The sequence below is a fragment of the Pleurodeles waltl genome, chromosome 12, assembly GCF_031143425.1.
Source record: "Pleurodeles waltl isolate 20211129_DDA chromosome 12, aPleWal1.hap1.20221129, whole genome shotgun sequence".
Taxonomy (NCBI): domain Eukaryota; kingdom Metazoa; phylum Chordata; class Amphibia; order Caudata; family Salamandridae; genus Pleurodeles; species Pleurodeles waltl.
In genome coordinates this window covers 505,412,718-505,425,373 of record NC_090451.1, presented here as the reverse complement: position 1 = coordinate 505,425,373, position 12,656 = coordinate 505,412,718, and the positions used below count along the sequence as shown (strand labels likewise).

Genomic DNA, 12,656 nt, shown 5'->3' with positions numbered 1-12,656 from the left:
AGGCAGAGTCACAGAAATGGTATAAGCAAGAAAATGTTCTTTCTAAAAGTCGCATTTTCAAACACACAATCTTAAAAATCAACCCTACTAAAAGATGTATTTTTAAACTGTGAGCTCAGAGACCCCAAACTCCACATATCCATCCGCTCCCAAAGGGAATCTACACTTTAATCAGACTTAAAGGTAGCCCCCATGTTAAACTATGAGAGGGACAGGCCTTGCAACAGTGAAAAACGAATTTAGCAATATTTCACTGTCAGGACATATAAAACACATTACTATATTGCCTACCTTCACCATACACTGCACCCTACCCTTGGGGCTACCTAGGGCCTATCTTAGGGGTGTCTTACATGTAAGAAAAGGGAAGGTTTAGGCCTGGAAAGTGGGTACACTTGCCAAGTCGAATTTACAGTTAAAACTGCACACACAGACATCCAGTGGCATGTCTGAGACATGATTACAGAGCTACTTATGCGGGTGGCACAACCAGTGCTGCAGACCCACTAGTAACATTTGATTTACAGGCCCTGGCACCTCTAGTGCACCTTACTAGGGACTTTCTAGTAAATCAAATATGCCAATCATGGATAAACCAATCAACCATACAATTTACACAGAGAGCATATGCACTTTAGCACTGGTTAGCAGTGGTAAAGTGCTCAGAGTTCAAAAGCCAACAGCAACAGGTCAGAAAAAATAGGAGGCAGGAGGTAAAAAGATTGGGGATGACCCTGCATAAGCAAAAAAAGTCCAACATAAGGTAACATCATCGTTCATAGTGGGAGTTATAGTGTCAATACTAGGAACATGACAATCACACAGGGAAGCTGTTACTGCCAAAAAAGGAAGGAAAATAAAGGCCAGTGTTCACCGACCTTCCCGTGTCTGCCATATGTCCAAATGTCTGTGCTACACGACCAACATCTGTTGTCAAATTAAGCCTTTGTGCAATCAACCTATAAACATATCCATGCTGAAGCTTGGAAGGGGCAGACATGTTAACAAAGTTATGTATCAGAATACTGGGTCAAATAATATAAGATGTCTGTCATAAGTTATCTGCACCATAGGCTTCATTGATGACTTTTGAACTAAGTCATCAGACTACATTGAGCAAAATATTGTGCCTGCCTGTGTATATAAATACACTAATTGTTATGAAAAAAACAAGCTGAACATATGTTTACATGCCTACTATCTTACCTGTAAATCGGTGACATTTTTGTGGGATTTTTTGTGGGATTTGTACGACTGTATGATAGGTGTGCACCTTGCTTTCAGAAATCCCATTTGATAAGCTCTAGTCAACATAGGTCATGGTCTCTCATTGTAGGTGGAGAATGTACCACCTAAGGTAAACTTCACAGTAACAGTCTGGAGATGTGACACCTCACCACCCTGCATGAGAGTCTTTCTATTCTAACAATCATTCTTTGTTGGATCTTTAGAAAATGACGATATGGGGTACTACTTCTTAAAATTTTAAACAGATCTTTTCTGAGAGTATGCTTCTCGACAAATTGTAATAGGATCAGTCATGGAAATAAACAAACTTCAAAACAGGTGTACAAACAAACACCATTTAATCAATTCCCGCACAGAACAGATACCAAACTTTGTTGCATCAACAAATGTTTTTTGCTCAGACATCCAGTGTGATTATTAATGAATTTGATTAAGTTTCTATACCTTTAAAATATTGTGAAGCCTAGACGCTTTCAGCAGAGATATCTTTGGGTACAACTTAAAATATCAAATATGCAGTCTATAAGTAGGAGTAAATGCTGCGTTTAACTTCATCATATCTACACGTCATCAGTCCGACAATGCAAAAACTTGCAAAGCTTCATTCGGTTTTGTCATATCTGACAACTCCCTCACACTCTCGTCTCTAGTGCTCAGGCTCATTAGTTCGAATAGTTTAGCACACTTATCTAGTCTCAAATGATTGCGGAATTTCCGGGCAGCGAACGCATAGAGTAAAGGGTTAATAAAGCTACTAATAAATGCTAATGCCCCAGATATGAAGACTCCCATTTGAGTGATGGCATCAAGCGTTGCTGCCATCTCAGGATCAGACGTCTCAAGCAGGAACGATGACACAGAGATCAGGTTAAAGACATGATGGGGCATCCAGCACACTGCAAAAGCAATGACCACACTCGTGATCAGGGTCTCCGAGCGGTGCTTAGTTGTGTACGTCATTTGCCGTATTCTCCTGCCAATGCACGCATAGCACGTGCAAATGATGCAGAATGGAATCACGAAGCCAGCAAGGGTCTCTAACAGAAGTAAACCAGTCGCCTCTTCCCCTGAGGCGTAGTTACGGGATGTGCATTGCAAAGCATCTCCCAGCTCCTCGGTTTCCTGCACGGGGAGGATAGGGATTCCGAAGAGGAAGGCCGCGACCCAAATCAGAAGGATAAACTTGAGGGCAAAGGAGTTCCTTTTCCATATGCGCATGGAGAACGGGTGAAACACGGCCAGGTACCGCTCCACACTCAAAGCAGTCACAAAAAACACGCTGCTGTACATGCTGCAGTAGATCACGTAGACCAACATCTTACAAAAGGGGATCCCGAAAACCCATTGGTTGGCAAAGGAATAAATCCAGACGGGTAGAGTAGCCAACACCAGGATGTCAGAGATGGCCAGATTGAGGATCAGGAGAACAGTGGATGACTTTTGCTTCAGGTTCCGGCAGATACTCCAGATAACAATGAGATTCCCCGGCACTCCAATCAAGAACGCCAATCCCAATATGGCGCACACCGTTGGTCTTTCGATGCCCCATGTGATGTGCTCAAGGCTCACGCTCTCCTCAGTCTTGTTCATCGATTTCATTCTTGTCGGATACGGCCCCTCTGCAGTCTGAAATAAAGATGGTGTACTCTGAGCACTTCATGTGTCAACTTTTCACTGTGATATAGACTTCATAAATAAATTATGTTTCGCAAGCTTTGCGATACTGGCAAGCAGAACAGCAAACCATTATTTTTTAAACAAAAGAAGCTAATCTAATTGCAGCTCCTGAAATGATTTCCTGTTGTCGAGCTACGTCAGAAAGAGACTCTGCCAGGCTGTCTAATTTACTAAAGTGGATGCCAGATGCCTACGTGCATAGAGCAACAAAAGAGACATTGACTTATAAATTAATGAGAAGCATACAGCAACAATTGAACTTGTTAGTTACATCATTGGTAATGTCTCGCAGCTTTCATGCAGTTCAATTGGAAACCTCATAAAAGTCCTGCAACATGATCTACCAGAGCAACCAAAATAGTCACGACTGTTAATGTAACCCACTTTTAGCTTATCTTATCTTACCTTTTGGCGTGCCAAGTGGTTGTAGACCATTCAGATCACATTACTTGCATAGTGGTTGAGCAGAATTCTGAGAAAGCTTCCCGGCTGCTATTTTGATTAAAAACAAGTATCCTGGTCTCAGTCTCTCCCTGAAAGTGCAGAAGTAGACTGACCTCCTTTAAAGTTCACCAAAGGAATATCTATTAGTCAGGGGAAGTGAAAACGTGAACTGAATACTCGCAGCAAACCAGCCACAAAGAAGAAACATTTAAAAAAAAAATGCTGAAGGAGATTTAGCTGCCAGTGGCGTTTCTAGAGGTGCTTTTTTTGGGGCGGGGAGGACACAAAATGGGGCCACATAAACTGAATGGGCCACCAACAAAGGCTATATAGAGAGAGAGAGAGATAGAGAGAGAGAGAAAGAGAGAGAGATAGAGACATATATGTATATGTTTAACATGTTTAAGTCGGATTTTGTATATGTATACTCATAACTGTATATATCCACCACCAAAGAGCACAGTTCCTCTGGAACCCTCGACACCGTGAGGGGTGGGGCGCTGGGGCAGCGGAGCACACTGGAGGGTAACAGGATATACACCAACGAAGAAAGACTCTCACTCATGGTGACATTTATTGTGTAGCAGCAGATGGTGCCGAACAGTACGTTTTCTTTACGAGCAGTTTCACCCTGAGTGAACGTCTTTCCTAGTTGTTCGTTGGTGTGTATCCTGTATATGTGTGTCTGTAAAAAAAAAAAAAAAATATATATATATATATATATATATATATATATATATATATATATATATATATATATATATATTTTGTGTGTGTTTCGCTATACTACCTATAGATATATGTACAAGCATACATACATTCAAAGTCAGACTTAAAAAACGTATTTTCGGTGTTACCTCTGTTATGGTGCAGCATAAGGGGGTAGCAGGACAAAAGTGTGGATGCATGGGGCCCCATCTGGCCCTTCCCTGTAGAGACTCCAGTTGCTTAGAAAGAATTACGTGTTTACTGCTTGTCTATAAGGCAGGCAGATCTGAAGTTACCGGAGATTCAACTAGAGTTCACAACTAGAGAATCGGCTTCAAGGGACGGGGACATAAAGACACCACCAAAGAGGAATACAAGAAAATGCAAGAGGCCAGTGTGAGGAGAATAGACTACAAAAGAACAATTAAGATATGTTAGGAAGACCACCAGTGCTCTTGCACGCTCATGTGCAAATTATGTTTGTGACAATATTCTCACAAGTGTGTTTACATAGCTAGCCATATATTGCTCAGAATGACTAAGTTGCCCTAAATGCCTCGAAAAGCAGAAGAAATTGTGAAAAAGAGGAACACCCGACAAAGCTGAGTTCTAAATCTTGACCACATTAGGCCTTTCTTTCTGATGGAGCAGACATTTTGCAACCATGCTGGTATTTGTGCTGAGCCAGAAGCCAACGTCTGCGTTTAATCCCAATTTTACAGTAAGTGGCATTTCAGCATGTTGACTTCCGCTGTAGGAGATCCCCCTGTCCCTGACTGAGCCCTTTGTCTAAAACTCCATGCTATTCTGGAGCAACCCAGCAACAACTGTTCTTTTGTCTTTAGATGCACAAGAGTAAAGCATGCGCCCAGACTCATGGCTCTACTAACCCTCCTCATCCCAGGGTGACCGCTAGCACTGGCAGCCATTGCACTTTCTTTTTCAATGAGGGTCACATTATAATCGTAAATGACTCCTCCACTTCAGAAAATTCACCTCAACGCTCTAGTGTCCGTGACTGCCCTACTCTAAATTTGATGCACAGCTTGTCCTTCTGCCCCAAACTCTGCCTATACATTTAGTTTTTTGTTAATTTGTGCATTTTTTTACCTTGAAGTTTTCAGTTTTCTGGAAAGTGTAGGTATCTGTCGTTTTGAAGGCTGAACCAAGACGTGTAGCTACAATTTATTTCAGCAGCCCACACCTTTATTGTTCTTTATTGTTTGTTATATTGTACAGGGTGCCCACATACCCTTGATTTTTTATTTTATCCTCACAAGAGTGCCTCGGTAAGCCCTACTTCACCTTTCTGGTTACTGTGCCCTCGTCTCTCTAGTCTGGCATTTCCCCAAATGTACCTGATATGCCGTGTCAGAGAAATGTCCAGAGCTGTATTGTGCACAGCGTAAAGCTCATATACCTTTTGGATGATTAATTTTATGTCATGGGGTCATTTGATATCAGAAGATGATCAAGTTCACATCTCTAGTCTCGTTCTCCATCATTGTTCTTTGTGAAGAGCCCTGTTCAGAAGCTGCACCTCTTCCAGAGCTGTGCATCATTTAACTCTCCTTCCCGCCCAAGTCACTCCACTGGAAAGTGACTAGGTTCATTCCTCCACAGACCACAACCGGAGTCCCAGCATCCACATGGTCCTTTCCTATTCCAGAGACAGGCTATCATCCAGTGGAAAACACCATCCCTAGCCCCAATTGACCTGTCATGGGCAGCAGGACAGACTTCATTACAGATGCTCAGGTTGTGATGGGGAATGGGAGGGCTGCAACTGAGATGCACCTAACTGTTGGACATGACCGGTTTTATAGGGTAATTCCACAAACTTGTTGCCTTCTCTTCCTAATTTTTCTGACCCTTGTTGGCTGATGTTATGACTCTGATCACTTTATCACTGCTAATCAGTGCTAAAGTGCATGTGCTGTCCCTTGTAAACTTGGTATGATTGGCTTATACCTGATTGGCACATTTAATTTACCAGTAAGTCCCTTGTACAGTGGTATCCCTATACCCAGGGCCTGTAAAGTAAATGCTACTAGTGGCCCTGCAGCTTGCGCCACCCACAGAGGTAGCCATTCAAACCTGTCTTAGGCCTGCTAGCCTAGGACCTGTGTGCGCAGTTTACTGCCACAGGGACCTGGAATCCAAGTTTACTTGCCAGGCCAAGAACTCCCCTTTTACTACATGTAAATTACCTTTATGGTAGGTCCTAGCTATTGGCAGGGTGCTACATATGTAGAAGACAGGACATTTGCATGGTAGTGTGGCCCGTCCTGGTAGTGAGAAACAGCCTATTTTGGTCTCTCACTGCTGTGAGTGCTGCCCACTGCTGTGAGTGCTGCCTTCTCATAGGATTGCATTAGAAATGCCCTGCCTTATGTCTAGGGGGTATTGTCTGATTTATGAGTGGTAATGTAGGCATGTTTGGTATGCTTGTAACAGTAGTGAGAAATACTGCTTACTGGTGTTGGTGGATTTTATTTTTTTTATTATAGAAATTCCACTTCTAGAAAGTGAGCATTTCTCTGTGCTTATGACTCTGGTGTTTTGCAGCTTGACTCCAATCCACAGATGGGCAGAGTGACAGCTGGGCTTTGTGCATACATTTCAGACAGCCTGTACACAGGCAGAGTGGAGGTGTCACAGAGGTGCATCTACGTATTGAATGGTCTTCCTGGGCTGAGAGAACAGGAGGCGGGGCACATTTGCATCTGTAAAGGCTGTGCCCTGGCCTCACACAAATCGCTCGTTTACCCCCAACTGATGTCTGGAGCCTGTGCTGGAGGAGAGAGGGGACACTCCTAGAACCAGTTGTAACTGGTTGTAACCACCTCTCCCCCTCATTGAAAGTGCTTTGCAAAACTGAGTATAAGTACAGGGGATTTTTCCCCATAAAGACACACAAGAAACATATTTGAAACTGGACACAGAATGCTGCTAGAGGGACTCACCAGGAACCACCTTGGACTGCTGCTGCTGTGCAGACCTGTGAACTGCTGGGTCACTATGAGGAACTGTCACTGACTGCATTCCCCTTGTGCTGTCCTGTTCTTGGGCCCTGCTGCCCTGTGTTTCATTTGTGTCACTAGGGGCTGGGTGCTGTGGCTCCTGTCCCGCAACTTTTCCCCCTGCCCTGAAGGAGGGTAGGAAGAGCACACTCAGAGCGCTTTACTTTATGCAGGAAGAGAGCTTCACTTATGGTGGCAAAGAGTGCATTCAGAGTGCTCTACACAACATTGGACAGAGCGCTTCCCATCCGTGGCGCGGAGTGCCTTTTTAGTGCTCTATTCTCATTATTGGAAGAATCGCTTTGCCCGCTTTAAGTTGGAAGCGCGTTCTGAGCGCTTTGTTGTGTGTGGAACAACCTTCACCGCCTCCACCTGGGCAGATCAATTGCATTGTGGGAAGCCCGAAGCACACTCTTTGTTGGTACCCCTGGGGGACAGGAACCTGCAGGAGCGTGGCCCCGGGGTACAAGCAGACACCTTCTATGGTGCGCACCGCAGCGGCTCAGGAAGTTGAATGAGAGCAGCTGGAAACCTAGGAGGGCTCGGGATGTGCTCCCTAGGCGCCTCCTAAACCTAGCTGCCACGCAAGTTTGCAGGTGGCTGCTGCTCCATCCTTGTTTTCCCCTCCTCAGTGGGGAGAATCTGGGGTGACTGGCCCCATAAAATTGGAGCGTACGGTCCAAGACCGTCGCCCCGTCAGAAGCAGCTGCTGCTAATCTTTTACAATGAAACAATAATAAACCATGTTTATTATTGTTTCTTTGTTAAAGGGGTGGGGTATTGGGGATGTCAGGAATGAGGGGAGTGCACTGAGCACTCCCCTCAGTGCACATGTGTGTTTTGCCGGCTGACTGGGGCACTGTGTTGCTGCGCTGGAACAGGCTTCCAGTCTGCCTGGAAGTGCCCTGGCTGGGCACTCCCAGCCAATGCTAACGCTGCTCTGAGCAGCGTCAGGATTGGCCACAGAGCAGGCTGGGAGCCTGTGCGTCCTGTCAGGAAGAAGGAGCAGCGCATGGAGAGGAAGGTAAGTGTTTAATTAAAAAAAATATATATATGTTTATCCTTCCGCCAACCCCCCTACCCCTGCGTGCACCAGCCTGCACCTTCACAGCTCAGCAAGCCGCGACTGCTGAAGACACTCTTTAATTGATCTCAGTATAACGTTGCTAACCTTCAAGTTGAAGGTAAGAGGTTGTAGATTATGTCAGCTAGTAATACTGTGGTACTCTTTTACACAGTCTTACGTGTCTTTGTGAACTGTGCCCAAATAATCTAAAATGGGAATAAAATGCAAATATTCTGAGAATATTCATATACAATCAGTACAGCAAGAAGGTACCATGCTCATGTTGCCATTTCTACTACTAGGGAGTTGGACATTTCAAGGCAAATCCAAAAGTGAAATAAGGAAGCGCAAAAGAGTATTACAGTAAAACTATGTCCCATACTCATAAGGGCTTTAGTGAATTTCCCCCATACCTAAAGTTAGTCTCCTAAAATAGACTTCTTTGGTGGTGGACCCATATGGTTCACAAATATCCGTATCCTTGTGAAATTAAATTATGTGAAGGTTGCTGTTCATAGCTTAATGAACCATACAACCTTAACAGGAGAACATACTCATTTCTTGAGTGTCTGAAAGACTTTCCCAAACACATTCATACCTGAGTGCTGCAGAGGTGATTTCAGAGAAAAACATGAGTGGCTGAAGCTATATTTTCAAGTCAATGCCCAGAGGTAGTTTCTGGAAGTAACATCGAAGGCAACAATTGTAGCATAGCCATGCAGTTAAATTTAATTTAATGGAATCTGCTGCAATCCAGAGACATCTTGTGGAGCAAAATCTGAGACAGGTTTACCATATCGAACATATTTTTTTCAGCAGCGACATATTTCTTATTGGCTCCCTCATCAGTAATTCATTTTTAAATCATACGTTTCAGTTTTGTTTCTACTCAGTTTCAAACATGTTAAAAGTGATATCTGTCCTGCAATTATTTCAAATATTTGCCTTGTAAATATGTTTATTATTTTTTTGCTGAAGAAAATATACATTTTAAATCAATTGTTTGTATTTTTATTGTTTCCTGCATTGTCCTTTTTAAGACCAAAATTTCGAAAACGTTTACAGCTTGAGAAACATTAAATCAACAACATTACTAGACAGTGAACTTCACCGCTATTCTTTGCATTAAAGCACATCATTCGATCACCTCTACCATTCTGTTGATTTCCACCTTTCCTAGGATCCAAAGCCACTCAGGAATGCTTGGTTGCCAAGGTGTATAAATTATCTTGAATGTTATTCACAACAATTGTTAGTAGCAGAGTGAGTATTTGCATTCATCCTTCACTGGCCAGGCACATACAACATTCCTCTAAAGTCAATTTATTTTTACATCTTGAGCATGGGACATCCAATAAATCAACCAGAATAAATAATATCCAAAATATCTAAAAACTTGCAATTTAGGAGTAAACATTATGTGAAACGTTATTGTATGTTAACTGCATGGCATTAGATTCCTGTATTTTCTTTGATCTACTTTATCCAAAGAACATTTATTCAGATTGATTTGACCTGTAATGTTATATAGAATTACTGGTCTTCGAGAATCTTACTTCGTACTATCTGATTTTACATACTCTTCAATTCTGCTAATTATGAATCATCTGGCACAGATAGAAATATACACCGTAAAAGCAGTTTGACAATGTATCTATCAAACTCCAACTTTTGGTATATTTCAGTAATATTGTATCAAGCATTGTATTGAGCATAGCAAGTTCTGGAAGGGTGTCTAGCTCAAGGACCTGAGAAAATGTGTCTTTCCTGATCCCCAGCTGCCAGACTGCCCACTGTCCTACACTGTTGTAAGGACCTTTTGGACCTGAGTTGGTTTCCCCTGTTTTTAGCTTTCTTTTTACACTTTCGTATTTTATTTATTTTTAGCAAAGATGCTTTTAGTAATGACAATTATACATATTACTTGCAGGATAGTCTTCTGGGAATTTGTGGTATGAGTTACTTGTTTATTTAGCTTTTGTACAACATGTAATCTGTACTTTCTGTTCAAGGTTAGGAATACTGTACGTGATGGCCTACTTCTTATGTTGCCCGTTGAGAAGTCAGCTTCTAACTTCTAGACACAGCTTTACGTCAGAACTGTGCTTCCAGCACACTATGGCTTATTGTATATACGGTACACTAACCCAGAAGGGGAAAAGGGCATTCCACCCACCACCACCTTGGGACAAATGCTGTGCAACATGCAGCTTGCTGGTGCTAATATACCATCCTCTTGGGAGGATTAGCTTCTACACTGCAGGCCAAATCCTGACACTGTCTACAGGTATAGAGCTGGGGCTAATTTATTAGATCGGGCCAGGCAGAAGGCTATATCCGCTATACTCTGAGTAGTTTTAGGGTTAGGTAGGAACCCATAAGAACATCTAGAACATTAAAAACCACATTCATGTGGTTGGATTGTTTATGTTCTTTACCATGTTTGTAATGCTGATTATTTTGCTGTGTTTCATCTGTCTAATTATAGCAACTCAGTTATAGCAACTAGCTCTCTTTATGCCAGTTTGTGATTGTTTCAATAAATGTATGTAAAACTTATCTTGCAGCTCTTTGTGTCCTGGATTGGCATGCATGAGTAATACCACAAACAATAAGATTTATTTCCACAACTTCCCTGGAGAGTCAGAGTGTCATATTCAGGTTGCCATAATCACCTTCCACCCTGGTAGATTTGAGGGTTTGGGTGAGGCACTGTGAGCTAGCTAGGAATTAGCCTGCAGTTTCTGAGAGTGTGGATGGACTCAGTCTCCTACATCCTAAAGTTCTGCCGTCCTAAATACGCAGTCCTATTATTTGAGTAGGAACTTTATAACAACATCCATGTACTGGAGCATGAGAGTTCCAAGCTCTGAGGGATATTGCGCTACCCTGAAGGTATCCACCGTCCTGCGAGAGGGAGTCACTGTGACTGCACAGGAGTGGGAAAAAGAGTCTCACTGTCACTATACTTGGCTGCGGAGAGATGGCTACCGGACCGTACCCAAAAGCTACCAGGACCTGTACAGAGGGACACAGCTGAGGATTAGAAGCTGACTGAGTTATTTGCCTGAGCTGTGTGGTCTGTGGTGCTGCAGTGGGAGAGTTAAAAGAGAATTTACAGATACATCCCCTGCAGACTTCGATGATTGGTGTTCATGATGGATTAACCATAGAAGGCATAGTATCTCAGGAGATGACATGAGGCAATCCCACCTCTATCTAGGCATAGAACAGAGAACACAAGTGGCACCAGGGCATGGAGCCAGAGTTGGAGACTCCTGATTGCAGGTTGTGCTTAGGACCAACTTCAGCATAGGGCGCAATACAATACAATAAATTTATAAAGTGCTCATCGGCCTCCGGAGAGGAGACCCAGCGCTAGCAGCATCCAAAGCACAAACAGCAAAGAGACAGCTGAAGGCAGCCGCCTAGTTGTCAAACAGATAGGTTTTCAGAAGTTTCCAAAACACTGATTCAGAGGGTGCAAAACGGAGGTAAGCAGGCAAGGAATTCCATAATTTGGCAGTCACATAAGAGAATGATCTTTCAACTCTCCTTTCCCTGTTAATCCTCGGCACAAAAAGCAAGGAGAGATCACTAGACAGAAGCATTCTCTATTGCCAATAAGGTGGTAATCTTTTCTTCTGATATCCAGATCCTTTCTGTTCAAAAGCTCTGTAAGCAAAGGTGAGGACTTTAAATTTAATACGCTACAAATAGGTAGCCAGTGCAGCCTACGCAGAGAGGACATGACCAAGGTACAAGCTGGAAGCTTCAAAATAAACCAAGCTGCCGTATACTGAATAATCTGTAGGCAATGGAGAAAATAGTTTGGTAGGCCCAGATACAGACTGTTAGTATAGTCTAATTTAGATGATGTAAGGGCATGAATTACAGATTTGTGGCATTCCCCCAGAATCAGATGGTTCATCTTCCTGACCAATTTCAATGTCAAAAAACAACTGGCTGATATAGCTCTGACCTGGGGTACAAAGGATAAAATGGAGTAAAATTTGACCCCCAGGTTATGTACCACAGAGGCCGGGAAGGGGGGAACCCCTAACTCAGAAGGCCACCAGTTGGAGGCATCCAGACGAAAGTTTGTGCCGAAACATATAACGTAATTTTTATCCAAGTATAATTTAAGGCAGTTGGCACTCATCCAGGCACCAACGTCTACCAGACAGTCCTTGAACACAGTCAATGGCCCTAACTCCTTTTCTTGGAATGAGGGCATCAACTGCATGTCATCAGCATAGGAGATAACTCTTATACCCCACGCTTCTACCAATTTGGCCAAAGGGGCCAGGTAGATATTGAAGACTGTTGGGCTCAAAGAATAGCCTTGAGAGACCATCGCTCTCCTATGGTTTGGCTAAAGATGTAAAGGGGGAAGAAAAACTCTTTGTGAGCGATCCTCCAGGTATGATTTCAGTCAAGCCCAAGCGAGACCCTGGAGGCCCACTTCCCATAATCTATCCAAAAGAATA

General features: G+C 43.1%; 1 protein-coding gene across 1 annotated transcript; it reads right to left on the bottom strand.

Moving 5' to 3' along the window:
- Nucleotides 1-1,569: 1,569 nt before the first annotated feature.
- Nucleotides 1,570-3,553, bottom strand: LOC138267967 (leukotriene B4 receptor 1-like). The gene is made up of 2 exons (XM_069217261.1): nucleotides 3,331-3,553; nucleotides 1,570-2,874 (listed from the first exon to the last, which is right to left on the bottom strand). The coding sequence occupies exons 1-2, from the start codon at nucleotides 3,358-3,360 to the stop codon at nucleotides 1,819-1,821; spliced, it is 1,086 nt and encodes a 361-aa protein (XP_069073362.1). The 5' UTR covers nucleotides 3,361-3,553; the 3' UTR covers nucleotides 1,570-1,818.
- Between the last annotated feature and the right edge of the window lie 9,103 nt (nucleotides 3,554-12,656).

Coding starts and splice junctions, on each gene's coding strand:
- LOC138267967 (XM_069217261.1), bottom strand. CDS start 3,360: ATGGTCTACAACCACTTGGCACGCCAAAAG. Junction 2,875..3,330: donor ACCACTTGGCACGCCAAAAG/GTAAGATAAGAT, acceptor TCTTTATTTCAG/ACTGCAGAGGGGCCGTATCC.